Source organism: Myotis myotis, unplaced genomic scaffold (assembly GCF_014108235.1).
Source record: "Myotis myotis isolate mMyoMyo1 unplaced genomic scaffold, mMyoMyo1.p scaffold_m19_p_1, whole genome shotgun sequence".
Taxonomy (NCBI): domain Eukaryota; kingdom Metazoa; phylum Chordata; class Mammalia; order Chiroptera; family Vespertilionidae; genus Myotis; species Myotis myotis.
Window position 1 is genome coordinate 121,948,353 of NW_023416313.1, and position 23,554 is coordinate 121,971,906.

The 23,554-nt window shown below is 38.6% G+C and overlaps 1 protein-coding gene across 29 annotated transcripts in view; it reads left to right on the plus strand.

The window, feature by feature from the left end:
- The window catches only part of PARD3 (par-3 family cell polarity regulator), an 814,705-nt gene that overhangs the window by 585,013 nt on the left and 206,138 nt on the right, over window positions 1-23,554 (plus strand). For 24 of the 29 annotated variants that reach the window (XM_036350442.1, XM_036350474.1, XM_036350452.1 and 21 more), the window contains one exon: window positions 9,620-9,730. The exons of 4 other annotated variants lie outside the window; for them this stretch is intronic. In XM_036350442.1, the coding sequence (XP_036206335.1) occupies window positions 9,620-9,730 (111 nt within the window). Of the gene's footprint in view, window positions 1-9,619; window positions 9,731-21,420; window positions 21,459-23,554 lie in introns of all 29 variants that reach the window. One more of the 29 variants, XM_036350655.1, reaches the window with a different exon arrangement.

Consider the following 23,554-nt stretch of genomic DNA (forward strand, 5'->3'; position numbering starts at 1 on the left):
CGGTTCAATTCCTGGTCGGGGCATCACTGATGTTTCTACCTCTCTTTTCCTCTCTGAAATCAATTAGAAAAAATTTTAAAGGGTACATTGTACCTCTCAAGGCTGTTCTAGCTTGGCTGTGTAGAAGCAATATTTTCTTTATAAAAAGTCACTTCCACCAGGCTGGTATGGCTCAGTGGTTGAGCATCCTCCTGTGAACCGATAGGTCATGGTTCAATTTCTGGTTGGGTCACATGCCCGGGTTTTGGGCTCAATCCCCAGTGTGAGGCATGCAAAAGGCAGCCAATCAATGATTCTCTCTCATCATTGATGCTTCTATCCCTTTCTCCCTCTCCCTTTCTCTCTCTCAAGTCAATAAAAATATATTTTTAAAGAAAAAGAAAAATCACTTCCTTTTCCCTGAATGCCAATCAACAGAAATTTAGTTTATTAAATCTAATCAGACTAGCACTGATGAAAACTGCACACAATCAATGATTCTCAGGTTTGTGAATTTTTGTTTAAAGAGAACCCCTGCTAAACTCCATCAATTTAGAACTGCATCCCATTTTGCAAAAGCACTACTGAGTTGTCATGTACCTTTTTCTAAGGCTCCCTTCTCATACTGTTGATTACCAAGTTGTTGGGGTTTTCTTTTTTATCTAAATGGGAGCTCTCTGCTCTTTATAATCAGCCTGCTCTTCCCTGATTCACCCAGCATTGCCACAATGTATTGCTAAGCACATTAGTATTCAATCATGGCCATGATTTCTTAAAATGTTACTAAAATATGTAAGATCCTGTATGGGAAGAACATATTAGACATTACTTATTTTTTTCTTTGTCTCCCTTATGAAATGGAGGCTGAGGAACAACAACAACAAAAAAAGATATGGCCAGAAACCATGAGCATATCATTATAACAGATAAATGCATGCAGTGAATTTTTGCTTTCTTATCCTGTGATTGGGTTTGGCAGTTTAACATGTTTCTGCTATTACCTGGCAGTATTTGCATATGTCAGTAAAGACAGTTTTGACTTTTAGAGTGTCATTGCATTTAGGAATATTGGCCATGCCTTGGAATGGTGTTGTGGACAGATTTTACTATTCTTTCCAATGGGAGGATTGGTTGCATACAGATGCCAGCCTTTATAGATAAATTCCATTTGGGAACAATGTCCCCTGGATCTCATTGCTACAGGCAGTGCAAGATTTATCTCATTTACTTCAACCAAGATGTTTTAACCATCTGCTTTCAGTAAAAAGAACAGAGTGGCTGACTGTTTTGGTTCCTAAAGGTTTTGGTTTTTGAGGTGGCTGGGTGTGGTAAAGAGAGTCTTGGGTCTGAAATCTACATTTGTGATTTCTTGCTGTAAGAACCTGTTAGATTATTAAATTGCTCTCTAATTCTTGAGGTGGCCCTTAAATAGAAGGATGATAGTGCCCACTTCACACATTGTTTGTGGGAATCAGTGAGATAAAGTCTATAATAAGAATTCAATAAATTCTGGTTAAGTGTAATTAAATAATCAAAAGGGCATTCAATAAGTGCTCAATTATATGTCTCAGGATTTACAGAAAGTGAACTTCAGAGGTCGGAGAATTTTATTTCCTCTAGGAGGATCCAAGTTCAGAGCCACTGAGATATCTAAACTAGCTGTGAGGTGACCCGAGTGCAATTTCTAGCTCACATTGTGACTTTGGGCACCTCTGCATACCTCCTGGGCCTCATTCCCTTGTTTGCCAAAGACATTGGACAAGGTGACTATTCTCTAGACTTTGATTTTCCATAACATGTGTACTTATACCTTCAATGCACATGGACAAAAGTACAATAGAACAAGCTACAAAGATTTAAGGTTAGCTCTGTCCAGTTGCTCAGTGTTTAGAGTATCAGCCCCTGGACCAAAGGGTTTGATTCCCTGTTAAGGACACATGCCTCAGTTGTAGGCTTGATCCCAAGACCCTGTCAGGGCTCATGCAGGAGGCAACCAATCAATGTATTTCACATTGATGTTTCTCTCTCTGTCTGTCTGTCTTTCTCTCTCTCCCTGTCTCCCTCCCTCCCTCCATCTTTCCCACTCTATGGAAATCAATGAAAAAAAAAATCCTTGAGTGAGGATTAATTTTATTTATTTTTTAAAGAATTATGAATTTATTAGATCATCTGGAAAACCAGGTGGTCTGAGCCCCAGAATGGCACCAGCCTTGGGTAAAGATTTAAAAAAAAGATATATGGCTAGATTGATTTAAATATATTTTTATTGATTTCAGAGAGTAAGGGAGAGGGAGAGAGAGAGAGAAACATCAATGATGAGAGAGAATCATTGATTGGCTGCCTCCTGCATGGCCCCTACTGGCGATCAAGCCCACAACCCAGGCATGTGCCCTTGACCAGAATTGAACCCAGGACCCTTCAGTCCACAGGCTGACGCTCTATCCACTGAGCCAAACCAACTAGGGCAATTTTTTTTTTCTTTATATAAAATTTAGAGCAATTACCTTTTAGAGCTTTAAGACAAAGGTAAGTTCATAATTGCATTAGAAATCAGAGTGATGGGTTGAGGAGAGTGAAAGCTCACACCAAGATGTGGAATTGAAAAAGATTTTCTAGAGAAAATTGGATCTAATGCCATTTAGAAAAAGTAGGACTCAAAGGACTAGAGAATAATGATGTTAAAAGCTCATGGTATTGCTTTGATTTGAGTGGACAGTTTGCTCCCAAGGCATGCAGAGGGGTTAGGACGCAGGACGGACACAATACAGAGTATGGGATTTTGCTGTACAAGGTCTTGAACTCAGCTCATTGGGCAGCTAGTATCTCTCAAGGATCCTTAGGGCAAATGACAGAATTATCACAGCAGGCAGTAGTCAAAGACAGATTAGCACAGTGGCTTTCACACATGTGTGTCCACCAAAAGTAACTGGAAGGTTACAGAAAGAGATAAGAAAAATGGAGAATGGCAGCGATTGAATCATGTGATGATCAAATATGCAGAAACAGGGGCAACATTCAGGGCACGGCATTGAGTTAAATGACTATGTTGACTATTTCAAGGCTGGAGCTGGATTTGGGGGAAAGATAGATGGCTTCTGGTAGATGACATGAATTTACATTTGACCCATATTCAGTCCCCTTCCTCAGCCAAGCAGTATCACTGAACCTACACATCTTAGAATAAATAGTAAGACAAGTATTGTAGAAAAGCCTTTGTTGCACATGAAGACCTCGGTAATACAGATTTCTAGGTGACATTTTGTGTGTGTTTTTGGTTTGTTTTTTAAATCTCAATTTTAAATATTATTGCTCAAAACTTCTAAGATATTTAGTTCTGGATAGTCTCTTCATCTACTTTTAAATATGACCGCAGGTTTTTAAGACTTTTCTTTTGCTGCATTGTTTTTAAATGTAAAGTCCTTTCATTATGAAACCAATTGCATTTTTATGTTATCATTAGCATATTTTTTCTAAAGATCTCTAATTTTATTAAATATGGTAAAACATTTTAATGTCATTTACACTGCAGAGAGAATTAGGCTTACTAAAAACCAAAATGATTGTTTAATAGCATGAAACTCTTATCAATAGTTAATTTTTACTAAAAGTTCTCTCTATATAAAAGCAATAGGATTTCGTTCCAGTCCTTTGTTGCTGCTGTGTGTTTGCTTTTTCCCATGCACCCGTGCACATTTACCCATCATCCTGTACTGTTCAGTCTGTGGCTGATCTGGCAGATGGCAGTGATCTCAGTTGTGAGACATCACAATACAACCCCTTTAACAAATTACTTTGAGACACTTTGGCTGAATAAAACATTGCTGTATTCTCTATGAAGAAAGCCATATAGTTATGAGATGTTACAATCAGTTCTCTTCTGATGATACATGGCTCATCTGTATCTTTCTGTTACTGTCTTTAGTGGCTTTTTGGCATTTTTTCAGTGAACCTTCTCTCTTTATGCAGCAGTACCTCTAAAGCATTTTTTTCTATCGACTTTTTTTACAAGCTGTTTTTCTTTATTTGAAAAAAAAAAAGTCAAGGGGTCATATGTGACCACTTTCTATTTCAGCATCATACCTGCTAGATCAGGGTCCTCAAACTTTTTAAACAGGGGGCCAGTTCACTGTCCCTCAGACCATTGGAGGGCCAGACTATAGCTTAAAAAAAAAAAACTATGAACAAATTCCTATGCACACTGCACATATCTTATTTTGAAGTAAAAAAACAAAACGGGAACAAATACAATATTTGTATTTGCATGTGGCCCGCGGGCCATAGTTTGAGGACCCCTGTGCAAGATGGTGGTTTCCCATGTGAACATTTGTGTGGGTTAGTCAGAAGGCAGTTCATGAAACTGATTCTCTGCTGAGAATGGGTTTGCTTCCTGGACATACTATTAGTTAAGTATTTTTTCAGCTATTCTGTTCCTTGGGAAGTGACCCATTTGAAGTTCACCAGTGGCTTTTACAAGATAAAATAAATATAAATGATATCTTCTAAGTATCCTTGGTATTAAGTGATTGTCTTCATAGGTTGGTTACTGATTTCAGCTGTGAAATTGACTTTTTTTGAGTATGTGCAGCTGAAAATTTTCAATGACCCCACCCCTTTTTTTTCAGGAAGAGTTAAGCAACTATAAATTAAGAAGAGCACTAGAATATATTGGGAAATAGAGTGAATGAGGGTATAGCTATATAATTTCTCCTTTTCATATTCTAGAATGGTTGGTATATTTTTTAACTTAGTCTTTTTTCACTTTTTCAAAAAAATTATAGCTGAGGGATTCATTTTTATCACAATTTTAAAGTAATATTCTGTGATTTCATAGTTTGCTTAAAGAAATTACATAATTTATTAATTAAAGTGGTACTAAGGGAAATGCCCCAGTGCCAATGTATAAACATTTTATATGTAATAATTTCTTTACTTTTTCATACAATAATCTTGACTTTATAATTTCAAAAAGGAAAGTATATTGTAACAGTTTGATAACAAATTTACAAATAATAAAATAGATTATGGAACAGTCTAGCAAACTAATATTTTAATACAATACAATGAGAAAAATGTGATTCTTAAATGTGAGTCAGGATTCTATTTTTTTTTTTGTTTTTCAATCATGTGTCTCTAAGATAAAAGGCTGAAAGTTGGCAGACTTAGATATGAAACTAAAACTTTGTTTACAGTACAACCAAGACCACTATAAAAGAAATGTAATACAGCTAATTAAACTCACTGTTAGGTTTACAGCTGAAAATATATAAACTGTTTTGATACATGGAAAATTCACTCTCAGATTTTCATTTTATTATTAACTCATGATCTTCTTGTAAGATGAAATTATACCTTTGGTACGGATATATAATGTATTCTGTGTCACACCTGTCAGAATGACTACCATCAACAAATCAACAAACAAGTGCTGGCGAGGCTGTGGAGAAAAGGGAATCCTAGTGCACTGCAGGTGGGAATGCAGACTGGTTCAGCCACTATGGAAATCAGTGTGGAGTTTCCTCAAAAAATAAAAAATGGAACTGCCATTTGACCCAGTGATCCCACTTCTAGGAATATATCCTAAGAAGCCAGAAACAGCAATCAGAAAGAATATATGTACCCTTATGTTCATAGCAGAATTATTTATAATATCTAAGATCTAGAAACAGCCCAAGTGTTCATGAGTAGATGAATGGATTAAAAAAGCGGTACATTTACTCAATGGAATACAATGCAGCTGTAAAAAGGAAGGATCTCTTACCCTATGAGACAGCATGGAGGACCTGGAGAGCATTATGTATATAATAAGCCAGTCAGAGAAAGACAAGTATCACAAGATCTTAACTATATGTAGAAGCTAATGAACAAAATAAACGGATGAACAAAAAAGATCCAGAGACATTGAAGCATGCAACAGACTGACATAGAGGGAAGGGAGGCAGCGGGTGGGGGTGGGGGGGTAGATTAAAAAAAAACTTACATTAGTGCAGGAAAGGCCTGCTGAGGGGACGGGAGTGGAATGGAGGGGGTCAGTGGGGGTGGAAAAGGGAACATCTGTAATACTTTCAACAATAAAGGTAAATTTTAAAAAAATGTTCTCTGTATCTCTGAGTCTATTTCGGTTCTGCTTGCTCCTTTATTTTGATTTTTTAATTTTTTAAAATGTTTTTATTGATTTCAGAGAGAGGAATGGAAAGGGAGAGAGAGCTAGAAACATCAATGAAGAGAGAGAATAATTGATTGACTGCCTCCTGCACGCCCCCTATTGGGGATGTGCCCTGACTGGGAATCCAATCGTGGCCTTCTGGTTCATGAGTGGAAACTCAACCACTGAGCACAGTGGCCAGGCTAGATTCAATTATTGATACATGTATTTATTGCCGTTTTTCATATTTTTAAAATTTATATCTATTGCTGAAAGTATTACAGATTTTTCCTTTTTTACCCCCCATTGTTTCTCTCCATCCCGCACCCAATGTTCCCTCCAAGCCTTCACCACACTATTATCTGTTTCCAAGGGGTATGCATATATGCATATAAGTTCTTTTCTTATTTTTTATCTTATTTTTTCTTCTTCTTCTTAAAGAAGACACTTTAACCTTTTGTATAAAGATACAAGGGCTTCACTTCCTGGTACTGGAACCCTGGGCTGATGAAGGGGCTGATGAGGAGTTGGGACCCCTTCCTTTTCAGGGAACCTCCGCAGCCAAGATATCCCTCCTGATTAAAAATTGCCAAAAGTGGGTGTGGGGCCAGCCTGTTCTCTGCCTCCACTCCCACCCCTCCCTACTAGTCTCCATGTGGCTCCTCTTTAATTCCCTAGTTGTAGGACTTCCATTCAGCCAGATTTTAGCCAGTTCTGAATGATAGCTGTTCTGTAGCTTAATTGTAATTTTGGTGTGATTGTAGGACTGGGAGGAGGTGAACACCTCCTTTACTTACTCCACCATCTTGACAAAAAATCCAAGAAATTAATACATTATATATTTCCGGATGCCTCATTGTTGCAGAATTTTTAGGATGGGAATTCACATGGGCTTTAAATACTGTCTACATGTTGATGACACTGGAGTTAATCTGTCTAGCCCTACCCGCTCCCATGAACTATTTTTTAAAAATAAAGTTTTTCTCTTTAATGCTCTGTGGATGTTCAATAAATTTTTGTCAAATGAACGTACATTGTGTTTTAGATATTGACTTGTACTAGATGTATACATTTTAAAATATTCATTAATTTATAAACTTAATCGTTATGCTTAACTTTTAAACATTATTAATAAAACAAAAATTAAAGAAAGAGAAATTTTTTATTTAGGAATAGATTCCAAGAAACTAGAAACACCAATCAGAAAGGATATATGCACCCCTATGTTCATAGCAGCACAATTTACAATAGCTAAGATTTGGAAATAGCCTAAGTGCCCATCAGCAGATGAGTGGATTAAAAAACTGGTACATCTACACCATGGAATACTATGCCGCTATGAAAAAGAAGGAACTCTTACCATTTGCAACAGCATGGATGAAACTGGAGAGCATTATACTAAGCGAAATAAGACAGAGAAAGATAAATATCACATGATCTCACTCATTTGTGGAATATAATGAACAACATAAACTGATGAACAAAAACAGATCCAAAGACAGAGAAGGATCTATCAGACCGTCAAACCTCAGAGGGAAGGGTAGGGGTAAGGAGGAGAGATCAACCAAAGGACTTGTATGCATGCATATAAGCCTAACCAAAGGACACAGTCACGGGCGGGAGGGCGGGGGGAGGAGGGGGGGAGGGCATGGGTGGGGTGGTGGGGGCAATGGGGGAGTAAGGACACATATGTAATACCTTAATTAATAAAGAAATAAAAGTTAATAGAGAAACTAACCAGGAAATATAACTGGGGATAAGGAGTAAATGGGGCAAACTTGCTAGTCATCCTAAAATACTAGTATTTGATATATTCCCATTTGGTTACATTACTGTAATAAAATATATTTTAAAGCTAAAAAATGCTTTTAATTTAATACTTTCAAAAGTATATTTTATCCCTTGTTAGAATTGGTTAGATGCTGGACTTAAGTTATTGGGATTATTTTTTTCTTTTCAGTTGAAATGATCTTCTAATTTCTAAATAATATTAACATTTAAGTGTAGATATATTTTATAGAAGTTAATTTTACAGCCATTTTTGTGCTATCTAGTACTTTACATACTTTTTAAAGTAATAGTGGTGGCGTTGTTTTAACTTTTCTATTTTAACACTTTAAGGATGCTTTCTCTTCCTTACATACCTTTGCAGAATGTTACTTCAATTAACATATGAGATATTGTCATGCACACTTCACACATCAACCAATATTTGACATCAGATTTATAGCTATAATAATAAAAGCATAATATGCTAATTAGACCGGACGTCCTTCCAGACGACCTTCCAGATGAAGCCATGGCTGCGAGGGAATCCCGGGTCCCAGGTGCCGGCAGCCGGGGGAAGGAAGGCCTACTCTTGCAGAAATTTCATGAATCGGGCCTCTAGTTAATAAAATAATGGCCTATTCTACTAACCAATGCATTAATTGAAATGAAATATTTTTCTCTCTTTTATTTCAAATTTGGACCTACCCTTCACTCCTCTCTTTTTCATATGATTGTCTCCAAAACCAGGTTTCTACATTGTCCTCAGATAGAAATATCAGTACACTTTACATATTTATGAATGCTTATGAGTAACTGTCTCTAAAATATTTCTTTTCTGAAACATCTGGAGAGCAAGTCACTATAGATGAAGATTATCTGAGGGTATGGAGCACATGTGTTTCAGACAACATGTCTTTTATTGGAGAAAATAACAGAGCAGGAAAAAAACCTGATTCCAAGTCTGATGTCTCTTAGTGTTTTCTTAGAGAGCCTCAAGCTCAATGTCTATCTGTGGAAGTTTGTTTGGACTGTTTTGAATCATGCATGTGTGTTGTTTTTTATCAGATATAGATTTCCAAGTGAAAGAGTCCACCTTCAGCAATTGCTTTCCATCAGATTTAGGAAAAGAATTTGTTGAGAATGCCTTAAAGCTTTCAGTTTTATAAGCTAAAAGTATTTTAGCACTGTAAATTATCCTTTGTACTTTAAACTTTGCAAACATGGTCTGGTTCGTCAGTTTTTAAACCATGATGAATGTTTCCAATAAACCTGATTATGAAAATAAAGAACTTTTGTTATGGAGAGGTTATTAAACAGATGATTGTGCATTATCATTCTCTTATCCTAAGAGAAACCCACTCCAATGCAGACTTTTATCCTCCATTATCTGAAGTATTGGGCACTCAGTTCTACACATTTATTAATTATTTGTTTAATAAGGATGAACTTAAGGGTTCTGTTATTGTGTTGTTGTTTATTTTTGTTTTACAAAAGAAAAATCGGTATTGAGGCCATTTTCCAAAATGGTTTTCCCCGGGAAGTTTTAATGAATAAGGAATAAAATAATCAAGTTAAATATGTTAACACTGGGCAAAACTAGCAAACCACAGGAGACAGTTTGGCCCTGATTTTTAGGGAGCTCACATTTGTTGGGTACATATGTCTTTATCACAAAAGAAGAACTCGTTTTGGATATATTGACAAGTTAGAATTTTTTGTTGTCAACAGGTTTGGCAAACATCGAAAAGATGACAAGATTGAGAAAATGAGTAAAATAAAAATACAGGACTCCCTTACTTCAGAAGAGGAGAGAATACGAATGAAGCAGGAGCAGGAGAGGTAGACATCAGTTATTTGATTAAACCTCATTAGATAGAGGTTCTTCTTTTCTTTCTACTCTTTCTTATTTTTTTTACGTATAAAGAATTTGGCCCTGGCTGGTGTGGCTTAGTTGGTTAGAGCGTTGTCCCATATACCAAAAGGTGGCCGGTTTGATTCCCAGTCAGGGCACATACCCAGGTTGTGGGTTTACTCCTTGGTATATGTGGGGGTCTGTGCGGGAGGCAGCTGATCAATATTGTTCTCTCTCTCTCTCTCTCTCTCTCTCTCTCTCTCTCTCTCTCTCCCTTCCTCTTTCTAAAATCTATAATTTTTTTTAAAAAATAATAATTATAAAGAATTTACATTCAATTGATTTTTATTTTTTCTGCATGAATCCAAATACTGATGGTTATGGGATGAATACAATGCAAAAAAGGTTCAAATGAAAGAAAAACTTACACTTTTTTTTAGGGCATTAAAATTGATTTTATTGGTTTTAGTTAAGCCATTTTGCACAGGAAGTAGTAAGACATTACATGCTTGCATCTGGAAGAAATAAAGAGTGTTTAGTCAGTTGACTTCAAATTTAGTGTTCAAGTTCCCAGAATTCTGACATCAGAATCAGAATCCATGTAATTCAGGTAACCTTTGCATTTAGGTCACACATTGTCATTGAAACAGCTTGACTTTTAAAAATTAATCTTTTTATAGAAAAATATATTTTTCTATAGCAGAGTTTTTCATATTTCCTCTGACCTCTTCAATCAGAAGAAGCAAATCTAAATGGGATTAGTTTCATCAAGCATTTTATACACACACACACACACACACACACACACACACACGAATGTATATGTTTATCATGAAGAGTAACAAAAATTTTTAAGCATTTACTATTTACTTGAGCCAATTGAGCCTTATTTTTCATGAGAGCTGATTTAGGTGTATTTGGAATTGTACCATCTCTGAGTTGGAAAAAACTAGGTGCTTTGATGCTTGTGAAAGCCCAAACATAATGTGAGCAAATGAGTGTCCATGAGTGTGTGTGTGTGTGTATGTGTATGTGTGCACACGCCTGTATTTTGGTTAATTAAATATTCTAGTATTTTATTAGTAAGTGTAAAAGGGAAGTTTTTGTTGTTTCACCATATATTAAATACAGAATCCTATATAATAAAAGAGTAGCATGCAAATTGCCCCCTTGACCGGGAGTTCTTCCGGGAGTTCAACCAGGGGGCACGGCCGGCCAGGGGAAGGGAGGGAGGCCCTGGTGGCGGCAGGCAGCCAGGGCAAGGGAGGCCCCAGCCAGCTGCCACCAGCCGCTAGGGACCCTGCCAGTGTACCAATTTTGTGCACTTGGCCTCTAGTATAATATAAAATGTTTATTTTTATAACATTCCCTTTCTCAGGAGTCTCTTACCTTTGTTAAGAAAAGGAAAAGATTTTAACATTAACAAATTGATATAAGACAATATAATCAATTGTGAAAATAGGTGACTGTAGAGTTTGGGGAAGGGAAGAGATTGGTGGGGCTAAAGTTAATAATAAGTGCTTTATAGAAATGGTTATTTGGATCTAGGTTTAGCTCCCAAGAACTTACGCATTTAGAAAAATGGAAAAATTCTGTACCCACAGCCAGTTCCTCCCTATCCTTCACCCCACACAAGGGTTCTGGAGAGTGGGCAATCTTTTAAATGCTTATATTCTTTAAACATTTTGGTTGTATTAGTGGTTAGTAGTATCTCTATGAATGCTTTTCTTCTATTTCTTTAAAAATTTTAATTATTTTATCTGGTATCACCTCATTTTAGCATTAAGGGATGAAACAACTTTTCCTCATATCTATAAGATAGGTTATAGATCTTTAATCATAGAAATTTGAAGATCTAATTATCCCTATTGAACAATTCATGAATCAGACAGCATCTCATCTAGCAAGTAAACAGGTACTCTGAGGAACCATGAAAAATAGAAGGTTTTTGTAGGAAACTAGGCTGGACAAGAAAGCCATTAGCGAAAGAAAAGAAAGGATTGTTTTAGGCAAGGTCACCTTCCCTAAAGAAGGTGGGGGTCTTCTCAGGCAGATGGTCTCAGCTTCCTTTGGGGAAGATGGAGAGGCCCACAGGACAGATTACATCATTAGTGTTGACCAGAAAATTCAGACTCACTGATTGAGACTACATTTCCAGAGAAGGTTCGAAACCACAGTTGGTATCAAGGTGAATCAAGTCTAGGTTCGGTGTTATGGGCTTTAGCATGATAGGGCCTCCATTTGGGGCCTGTGGTTTTCTCTTTAATAGGTATCACTATTGATTTCAATGTGTGTTCATCCCTTGAATTGGAAATGTGTCTTTAAAACAGTTGTTCCTACTTGAGAAAAAAAATTTTAGGACCCATTTTGAATACTGTGTAAGTCTTTTCAATGAGCTTTTATTCCAATATTACAAAAATAATAAAAATCTCACTTAAAATTATGACTTTTTTTCTATTGATGGTTTTTACTGTTATTGCTACTGAAATGGCATATTGTACATATTTTTAAAGTAAGAAATTTAGTGAAATATTGTCCCTCATTTGGGAATTCAGTATAGACACCAAGTTGGCAGCTTACATATTGGTGGATGGCGTTGTTTAGATTTCCCTAGCAAGGTAAGCTAAAGTTTTGATGGGTTGAGCCATAGTATTTCTGTCATTTGCAGAAGTGTTTTGAGGAGCATATAGAGTATTTAACTAGTTGACTAAAAACTATATTGAACTGTTTTTTCCAGTTGTCTTGTAGCATAAAATTCATTCTTCTGTGAATTTAGGTTTTATTTAATGAATTTTTGTAATACTGATTTTTACACACAGGAAACAACAGGAACTTTCTTATTGTTTCTGGGTGGCAGTACAATAATTTTGGGTAAAATGTTTTCCAAAAGAGTTGATTGTACGATCTTCAACATCGTTTTGAAGGTGATTGATTAACAAATATCTAATATGTAGCAATCTGAAATTTATCTTTAAAATTTTTGGTACACTAATATTAGTACATTTTATCTTCTGTAGACATTAACAGCATTTTTAAAAATTAAAATCATTTAAGGTCAATTTCTCTTTTTTTGAGTCTTTCGAAAAAATGTAACATTGATAGTTTTATGTATTGAAGCTTCTTAAGCTTTAGAGATTGAAGTATTTGGGGTATAATGGAGTAATTTAAGTATGCAATTGATTTTCCATCCTTAGGAGTTGATCATTCCTTTTTTGGACATAAAAAGATTTTACTTCATAGTCATAAAATAGTTATTCTCATCTTACTCCATTGCAATTAGTGATAAAACCATCTACACTAATAAAAGAGAAAAATGGTAATTGGCGTACAGTGCTACCCTTTTCATTGGCTAATCAGGGTTATATGCAAATTAACTGCCAACTAAGATGGCGGCTAATTTGCATATTTAGGCACAATGCAGGGAGGTGAAAGGGAAAGCAGGAAGAAGCCCCCTGCCACTGACAGTGATCGGAAACCCAGGGGGAAGCCTTTGCCCTGCCCCCCAGCCATGATCTGAGAATCAGGCGCCTTTGCCTCCCTGGCCAGTGATAGCAGGAAGTAGGGGTGGAGACAGTGATGGGAGCTGGGCACGGTCGAAGCTGGCAGTCCTGGGAATTAGGGGTCCCTTGCCTGAGCCTAAAGCGGAGCCCACGATCGCGGGGCTGCTGCAGCTGTGGGTCCCCGCTGCCCGAGCCGGACGCCTCAGCCAGAGGCGTTAGGCCTGGGCAGGGGCGGAGCCTGCAACCGCGGAGAGCTGGGGGTCCCCTGCCCAGGCCTAATGCTTCGGCCAGAGGTGTTAGGTCTGGGCAGGGGCAGAGCGGGAGATTGGCGCTGCTGCCACTGCGGGTCCCCACTGCCCGGGCCGGACGCCTCGGCCAGAGGCGTTAGGCCTGGGCAGGGGCAGAGCCTGCAACCGCGGGGAGCTGGGGGTCCCCTGCCCAGGCCTGACACCTCTGCCGGAGGCCTCAGGCCTGGTCAAGGGGCCGATCCGGTGATTGGTGATCGGAGGGTGATGAGGGTCAACTCCTCTGGCCGAGGCATCAGGCCTGGGCGGGGGCCTGGGGGTCCCCTGCCCAGGCCTGATGCCTGGGCCAGAGGCATCAGGCTTGGGCGGGGGGTGGAGCAAGCGATCAGAGGGAGATGGGGGTCCCCTGCCCAGGCATGATTCCTGGGCCAGAGGCCTCAGGCCTGGGCGGGGGTCAGAGCCAGTGATTGGGGGGAGATGGGGGTCCCCTGTCCAAGCCTGACACCTCTGGCAGAGGCGTCAGGCCTGGGCAAGGGGCAGAGCCAGCAATCGGAGGGGTCTGGGGGTACCCTGCACAGGCCTGACGCCTGGGCCAGAGGCATCAGGCCTGGGCTGGGGGCAGAACCAGTGATGGGGGGAAATGAGGGTCCCCTGCCCAGGCCTGACACCTCTGTCAGAGGCGTCAGGCCTGGGCAAGGGGCTGATCCTGCGATTAGAGGGTGATGGGGGTCAACGCCTGAGGGCTCCCAGTATGTGAGAGGGGGCAGGCTGGGCTGAGGGACACTCCTCCCCACACACACACCCAGTGCACGAATTTCGTGCACTGGGCCCCTAGTCTATAATAATAAAAGAGTAATATGCTAATTAGACCAGATGTCCTTCCAGACTAAGCCAGGGCTGTGAGGGAAACCCAGGTCCTGGGTGCCAGAGAGAAGCCAGTACCGGCAGCCAGGGTGAGGAAGGCCTACTCCTGCACGAATTTCATGCATCAGGCCTCTAGTTTATTATAAAAGCAAAAATCCTCATGAATAGAAATGTTACAGGAACAGAAGTCTTGTATGTTTTATCTTCATCATGCATCATCCATCTTAATTAGAGAAAAAGGGTGGTGAACACTGTGACAAGAGTCTGGAATGAAAATCATTAATTGATGTCAAGCTGGAGAGACTGTTAGTATGAATTTAGTGACAGCGGGGCAGAAATTAACCTTATTTATTTAGCATATTACATTATTTTGTGTATTATTTTCTATGCAGGTTCAAGGCCACTTCATTACCATCATGGAAAAGACTCTTTTTTTCCAATTACAAATTGAAATGATAAATTCTTTTAAATTGTAGTAAAAACATTAAAGGTTTTAAGCTTTCTTCCTCCTCCCTCCCTCCCTCCCTCCCTCCCTCCCTCCCTCCCTCCCTCCCTCCCTCCCTCCCTCCCTCCTTCCTTCCTTCCTTCCTTCCTTCCTTCCTTCCTTCCTTCCTTCCTTCCTTCCTTCTTTTCTCTCTTTCTCTCTTTACCTTTCAAGGCTCGGGAAATAGTCCATGATGGTACTGCCCGGCAACATTAGTCAGTATAGCTATCTGTGATCATTTAAATCTCAGAATAGCTCTGTTGTTTATAAGTAGGAAGGAGTTTCTGAAAGCAATATATATTTATTTCCTTTGCTATGTTTTGGGCTAATCAGTTTCTTCTGTCATTGTTGAGGTTTGGCCTCAGATAAATAAGATGAATGCTAAACAGCAACCTGACACTTCAGAAAAAGAAATGGCTCATATCTTAGAGATAATTTTTGACTTCAGGGTCACAAAAAAAAAAAAAATAGATGGGGCTGTTTGTTTATGGTATTGACCATCTGGAACCATTGTGGGCTCAACCGTAAGACACTATCTTTTTTAAAAGTTTCCTTAAGGAACTATACTATTTTTATTAGGTCCCAAAAATATTTTCTCCCCTCAACCAATTATTCCTTTCCTGAAGTAAGTTTCTCCACAAAGAAGGGAAATATATAATATGTAAATAAAACTCTGGTTGGGTTACAAAGTTTATTTTCTCAAATCAAATCATAATAAGCAAGACATTCAAGTATAAAAGTATATAATAAAACCATTTGTGTATTTTGTTACTTTGACTTAATTGTCACTAAAATTCCCCAATCTACAATACATTCCTAGTTTTTAAAATCTACTTTTGAGTGACATTTGCACAGCAAGCTTCCTTAGTGTTTCCTTCTACAGTGAACTTTAAAATGTACAGTAATTCAGGCTAACCATCAGATTTGGTAGCCTTGTGCAACACTTCTCTCACCTTTGTGGGCTGCAGGCATGCTATAGTTTTAGTGTAATGTTTTCATTACAAGTATGAGCCACCAGGGTAAAGGAGGGGTGCATACAACTTTTATAACTAAATTTATAACTAAATTCATTGGTGATGACAATGTTAACAATAAAAATATAATTTCTTTTGTTATTGGAGCTTATAAAAAATCAGAGTTTATTGGAATCTACTATAGATGTGATTGTAATGTTTATTGGATTCGATGATTAGTAGCAATTGGTAATATTATGTCAATTTGAGTAAGAGAAAACAATTAAGAACAGAGCTTTATGAATAGTATTTCATGCTGCTGAGCATTTCTTCTGAGCAATTGACTTGGTAGAAATTGACCCACCAATGAGCATTTGTTTCTGAGTGATTTGGCACAAAGGAACATTCAAATCCAGAACTCGTCAATAATATAATGACACTAGAGGCCCGGTGCATGGGATTCGTACACTGGTGGGGGGTTTGGCCTGTGGAGATTGGCCTGCTGTGGGAGCACCACTCATCCCGGTTTGCCGAGCTACTGTGTACCCACCCTCTGAGCAGCTGCTCCATGGTCCAGCATCTTCCATGGAGCTGAAGCACTCAACTCTCCAGAAGATCCAGTTGGGGCTGGGCCCAGGGACAATAGCACTGAGAGGCGGTGGAGTAGGCCTCAGTCCCATAGCAGCCACGAATCCACCTCCCAACCTTCAGGGTCAGCTCTGCAAGTAGCATACTGACTACCAGGGGGCAGCTCCTGTGTTGAGCATCTGCCCCCTAGTGATCAGTGTGCATCATAGCGACAGGTTGACTGGTCATTCTGGTCATTCAGCTGTTTGGTTGCTGGGCTTTTATTATATAGACTAGAGGCCCGGTGCACAAAAATTTGTGCACTTGGTGGGGGGGGGGGGGCGTTCCCTCAGCCCGGCCTATGCCCTCTTGCAGTCTGGGACCCCTCGGGGGATGTCCACTTGCCAGCAGGGAGCAGACCTAAGCTGCAGGCAAACATCCTTAGTGCTGCTGAGGAAGCAGGAGAGACTCCCACCACCACCGCTGTGCTGGCAGCCATCAGCCTGGCTTGTGGCTGAGCAGAGCTCCCCAATGTGGGAGCGCACTGACAACCAGGGGCAGCTCCTGCATTGAGTGTCTGCCCCCTGGTGGTCAGTGTGTGTCATAGTGACCAGTCATTCCCAATCATTCTGCTGTTAGGGTCAATTTGCATGTTACCCTTTTATTATATAGAATAGAGGCCTGGTGCACAGGTGGGGGCTGATTGGTTTGTCCTGAAGGGTGTCCTGGATCAGGGTGGCGGTCCCACTGGGGTGACTGGCCAGCCTGGGTGAGGGGCTGATGGGTGTTTGCAGGCTGGTCCCACCCCCTTCAGGATGGGGGTTTCAACTGGGGTGCCTGGCCAGGCTGGGTGAGGAGCTGAGGGCCATTTTCAGGCTGCCCACACCCCCTTCAGGGTGGGGGCCCCCATGGGGTGCCTGGCCAGCCTGGGTGAGGGGCTGATGGCTGTTTTCAGGCTGACCAAGCCCCCCGGCGACCAAAGCTCCCAGCCTTTCCTTTTTTTTTAATTCGCTCCAGCTCCGTGGCCATGGCAACTGGAAGCAGGTATCTTGGGTTTATTTACCTTCTATAATTGAAACTTTGTTGCCTTGAGAGGAGGCAGCAGCCGGTCGGAAAGCTTGGCTTCCTCCATCACTGGGGCATCCAAACCTCCTGCTTGCTCCAGTTCTGTGGCTGCTGGCCGCCATCTTGGTTTGGTTAATTTGCATATAGTCGCTCTGATTGACTGGTGGGTGTGGCTTAAGGCATAGTGAAAGTATGGTCAATTTGCATGTTTGTCTTTTATTAGTGTAGATTTGCCAGTAAATTTGGGTAGGTTATTTAGTTCATGTTTCCCTTGAGAAGAGAATATCCATATTTTCTTTTTCTGATGGCTTCCTTTCTTAACACATTGTATGTGGGAAACATTTATACGTTTTATACATTTTACGTTGACTGGTAGTAGAGCGCGGGACACATATTAATACGTTTTTTATAGACTAGCGGTAGAATGCAGGTAACATATAAGTACGTAAACTAAAGTTATCATAATTTTACTGAACGTTGCCATTTGCGCAAAAAATTAGCAAAAATGGCCCGCGCCACCTGTTAGCGCATGATAAAAACTACCCGCAAACAATGTGTTAACAGGACTGCACTTTCCAACATAAACTAGATTGTCTCACTTTTAATGAAGTGAGCACCATATAGTTCACTCATTTATAAACCAATCTAAGTTACTCCCTTTGATTTCAGGGTGTTCTCTACAAATTCAGAGCTTTTGGCTTTATTTCTATTATAGTCCTTCATTTTTCTTCAGGTTCCCAAATTTCAAGACTTATGTGAATGTCCAGTTACTCTGAGCACCTATAATATTAGGTGATTATCTGATATAACCGAATATAGTAGTAAAGTGGGTTGTCAGATAAGTGATCATAATTGAGCTTCAAATTAATATCCCATTGTGTTGAAGAAATCATTTCTCTTTCTCTGTAGTTTTTCTGGCTGAATACAAAGTCAAAAAGTATCGTGCAAAGAATAAAATTATCTAACTTTTATAAACATTTCATATGGATAGATAGTATTTAGTGGTAATCAGCTTATATAATATCCGTGGCTGTCATCATGCTCCTAAATAAGTAGAATATAGTAAAAAAAAAAAATCTATAAATTTAGCTAATTTGACATTAGATTTTGAATTGATATTTCTGTTACAAATATTGTGTCTATGGGACTTATATTTATTAGAATGTAGGACTCTCCTGATAAAAAATTCAAATTTCCCAACATTCTCTTATTAAGAAAGTCATTGGTTCTCAACTCAGGAAATAAGTTCTCCCAGGGAAATTTTGGGTACCTGTGTACCACTGGGTACACTGATGGATGGGGGGTGGCTGAAACCAGTTGTGCAAGGAGTTCTACACAACAAATTGCTCTTTCTCAAATGTCACTGGACCCCTGTTGAGATACTCTGAGCTAAATGAATTTAAGTACTTCTATTTTATACCTGGGAAATTAGAGAAATTTGACCCTGTAGGTCCAAAATTGAGAAAGCAAGCCTGTCATGATGGTGATAAAAGAAAAAAGGTAGAAAAATGCAAATTTTGCTTGCAGTGCTATGGGACAATTTTTCACCATTTAATAAAAACACACAAACTTTTTATTTTGTAATAATTTAGGTTCACAGGATGTTGCAAAGATGATACAGATTGGTCTTGTGTGCTCTTCATTCAGTTTTCCTCAACTTATGTGACAATAATACAATATCATAGCCAGGCACCATCTGTGTATATAATTCTGTGTCATCTTATCACATGCATTGCTTTGGCACACTTGTGAGAAATCAGTTGCTTGTACTTGTTGGCTGTTTCTGGGTTCTTAATTCTGTTTCATTGATCTATGTGTCTATCCTCCACACAGTCTTGATTACTACAGATGTATTACAGTCTTTCAATCATGAGTTTGTTTCCTCCCACTTTATTTTCACAGTTCTTTTTCACAGTTGTTTAGCTATTCTATTCTTTGCCTTTTCATATAAATTTAAAAATAATCTTGTCTATAGTTACAAGAATCTTGCTGGGGTTTTTATAGGAATTACATTAAACCTATATATCAACTTGGGGAGAATTGACTTCTTTACTATGTTGAGTCATCCTTGATCACAATATGTCTCTCTCCTTTTTTTAAAATATATTTTATTGATTTTTTACTGAGAGGAAGGGAGAGAGATGGAGAGTTAGAAACATCGATGAGAGAGAAACATCGATCAGCTGCCTCCTGCACACCTCCTACTGGGGATGTGCCCGCAACCAAGGTACATGCCCTTGACTGGAATCGAACCTGGGACCCTTGAGTCCACAGGCCGACGCTCTACCCACTGAGCCAAACCAGTTAGGACCTCTCTCCTTTTTTGATGTTTGATTCTTTCATCAGTATTGTGTGGTTTTCAGCATGCAAGTCCTGTACAGGTTTTGTTAGATTCATATATATATATATATATATATATATATATATATATATATATATATATATCAGCCTTTATATTTATGTATCTATATGTTTCATTATAAGTGATTATAAATTGCAGTGTATTTCTCATTTCAGCTTCTGTCAGCTTATAGAAATTCAGTAGATTTTTGTACATTTAAGTTCTATCCTGTTATCTTACTGAATTTGCTTTTTAGTTCTAGGAAATTTTTATAGATTCCTGAGGATTTTCTATATAGATAATCGTGGCATCTGTAAATAAAATGGTTTTATTTCTTCCTTTCCAATCTGTATGCCATTTATTCCCTTTTCTAGCTTATGGCATTTTCTAGAGTTTCCAGTGCTATTGCTGGATTACAGTGGTATGGACAGATATTCCTATCTTTTTTCTAATCTTAAGAGAAAACATTCAATCTTTCTCTAATATGTATGATATTACCAAAGGTTTTTTGTAGATGCTTATTATCAAGATTAGGAAGTCCTTTTCTATTACTAATTTTTTTGAGAATTTCTGTCATGATGAGTGTTGAATTTTATTAAATACTTCTTTCTGCATCAACTAATAAAGCATGTGATTTAATTCTTTATCCTATTATATTGATTGATTCTTGAATATTGAACCCTACATCCCTACATAAGCATCACTTGGTCATGCTGTATAATTCTTTTTATATATTACTAAATTATATTTGCTCATATTTAGTTAAGGATTTTTACATCCTTAACATATTCATGAGGAATATCATCCTGTAGTTTTCTTTTCTTTTTAAATATATTTTTATGGATTTCAGAGAGGAAAGGAGAGGGAAAGAGAGATAGAAACATCAAACATCAATGATGAGAGAGAATCATTGATTGGCTGCCTCCCACATACCCCACACTGTAATCTACCCCAACCTGGGCATGTGCCCTGGCCGGGAATTAAACCATGACCTCCTGGTTCATAGGTCAGTGCTCCACCACTGAACAACAACATCTGGGGCTTTTTTCTTTATTTTTTTTTAATATCTCAAGAAAAGCTATTTTAAATATAATAATGTTACATGCAATAAACACCAATTATTAAAGAAAAATTATCTTAATTGTAATAATATTACATGTAATAGACATTAATATGCCGAAACCGGTTTGGCTCAGTGGATGGAGCATCGACCTGCGGACTGAAGGGTCCCAGGTTTGATTCCGGTCAAGGGCATGTATCTGGGTTGCGGGCACATCCCCAATAGGGGGTGTGCAGGAGGCAGCTGATCGATGTTTCTCTCTCATCAATGTTTCTAACTCTCTATCTCTCTCCCTTCCTCTCTGTAAAAAATCAATAAAATATATATTTAAAAATAAATAAATAAATAAAATAAACATTAATATTTCAAGAAAGAAGAATTTTAGTATAATAATATTATCAAAACTGTACTAACGTAGTATGATATCACAAAAGTTGTAGGAAATATTAAAAATCTGCAAATAACAGGATTACTTCTATTATATTCTAATTTTTTTACTTCTGGCTCTATTTTTGTTCATCAATTTATTTTGTTCATTATATTCCACAAATGAGTGAGATCATGTGATATTTATCTTCCTCCAACTGGCTTATTTCAGCACGATCTTCTCCAGGTAATTCCATGCTGTTGAAAATGGTAAGAGTTCCTTCTTTTTTATAGTAGCATACTTTCCCATTGTATAGATGTACCATAGGTTTTTAATTCACTCATCCATTGATGGGCACTTTATTGTTGAAAGTATTATAGATGTCCCTTTGTTTTAGTTTTTTTTTCCCCATTGATCTCCTCCACCCTGCACCCGCCTCTTCCAGGCCTTTGCCAGACTATTGTCTGTGTCCATGGGCTATTCCTATCTAATACATAAAAATTTAGAAAGATTTAGAGAAAAGAAGATAAAAGATATGCCAGGTAAATATTGAACAGAAGAGCTGAAGTTGCTGCATGAATACTGGATACAGGCTTGAAGCCAAAACACAACTCATGAGATAAAATTAGTCATTGTAACATAACAAAAGGTTCCTTTCACTAAAGAGATAAGATGGTTCCCAATACTTATACACATAATAGAACAGTGTGGGGGTTCAGAATGAGTCTCACCAAGATGTGTCTCAGTGGTATGTAGATTTTTGAGCTAAGGGGAATTTTAGCTTCAGGCTCAAGTGAAAATTCTGCCCCTTACTTTAACTACCTAAAAAAAATTGTATTAGAGGCCTTGCCCATAATAAGACATTATTCTATATAATAAAAGGCTAATATGCAAATTGACCGAACAGCAGAATGACCTATCACTATGACACACTGATGACCAGGGTGCAAATGCTTAATGCAGGAGCTGTCCCCTGATGGTCAGTGTACTTCCACAGGGGGAGCGCCGCTCAGACAGAAGCCAGGCTCATGGCTGGCTAGCACAGCAGCAGTGGTGGGAGCCTCTCCCGCCTCTGCGACAGTGCTAAGGATGTCCGACTGATTGCTATCAGTCGGACATCCCCTGAATGCTCCTGGACTGCATGAAGGTACAGTCCGGGCTGAGGGACCCCCCGCCCTGAGTGTACAAATTTCGTGCACCCGGCCTCTGGTTGGTGTATAAAAAAAAGCTGTAGATTTCTGGGTATTACTTTTGTATCCTGCTACATTGCCGAATTCATTTATTAAGTCTAGTAGGTTTGATGGAGTATTTGGGGTTTTCTATGCACAATATCATGTCATCTGGGAATAATGACAATTTTACTTCTTCTGTTCCAATTTGGATGCCTTTTATTTCTTCTTCTTGTCTGACCACTATGGCTAGCACTCCCAGTACTATGTTGAACAGGAGTGGTAATAGTGGGCATCCCTGTCTTGTTCCTGTTCTTAGGGGAAATGATTTCTGGTTTTGCCCATTGAGTATGATGTTGGCTGTAGGTTTGTCATACAAGGCTTTTATTATGTTGAGATATGCTCCCTCTATTCCCACTTTGCTGATAGTTTTTATCAAAAATGGGTGTTGTATTTTGTTGAATGCTTTTTTTAAGTCTATTGATATGATCATGTGACTTTTGTCTTTCAATTTGTTTATGTGATGTATCACATTTATTGATTTATGAATATTGTACCAGCCTTGCATTCCTGGAAGAAATCCCACTTGATCATGGTGTACAATCTTTTTAATAGATTGCTGGATATGATTTGCTAGTATTTTGTTGAGGATTTTAGCATCTATGTTCATCAGGGATATTGCCCTGTAATTCTCTTTCTTTTTAATGTCTTTATCTGGTTTTGGAATTAGGATAATGCTGGCCTCATAAAAAGGGTTTGAAAGTGTTCCTTCCTCTTGGATTTTCTGAAATACCTTGAGGAGTATAGGTGTTAGTTCTTCTTTGAATGTTTGGAAAAACTTCCCTATGAAGCTGTCCGGACCTGGGCTTTTTTTTGTGGGAGTGTTTGTTTGTTTTTATTACTGCTTCCATTTCATCAGTTGTTATTGGCCTATTCAGGTTTTTTGATTCTTCCTTATTCAGTTTTGGGAGATTGTATTTTTCTAGGTATTTGTCTCTTTCATCCACATTGTCCAGCTTGTTGGCATGTAGTTGTTCATAGGATTTTCTTACAATCCTTTGTATTTATGTGGTGTCTATGGTTGCTTCTCTACTTTCATTTCTGATTTTATTTATTTGGGTCCTCTTTCTTCGTTTCTTGATGAGTCTATCTAACTGTTCTTCAATTTTGTTCATCGTTTCAAAGAACCGGCTATG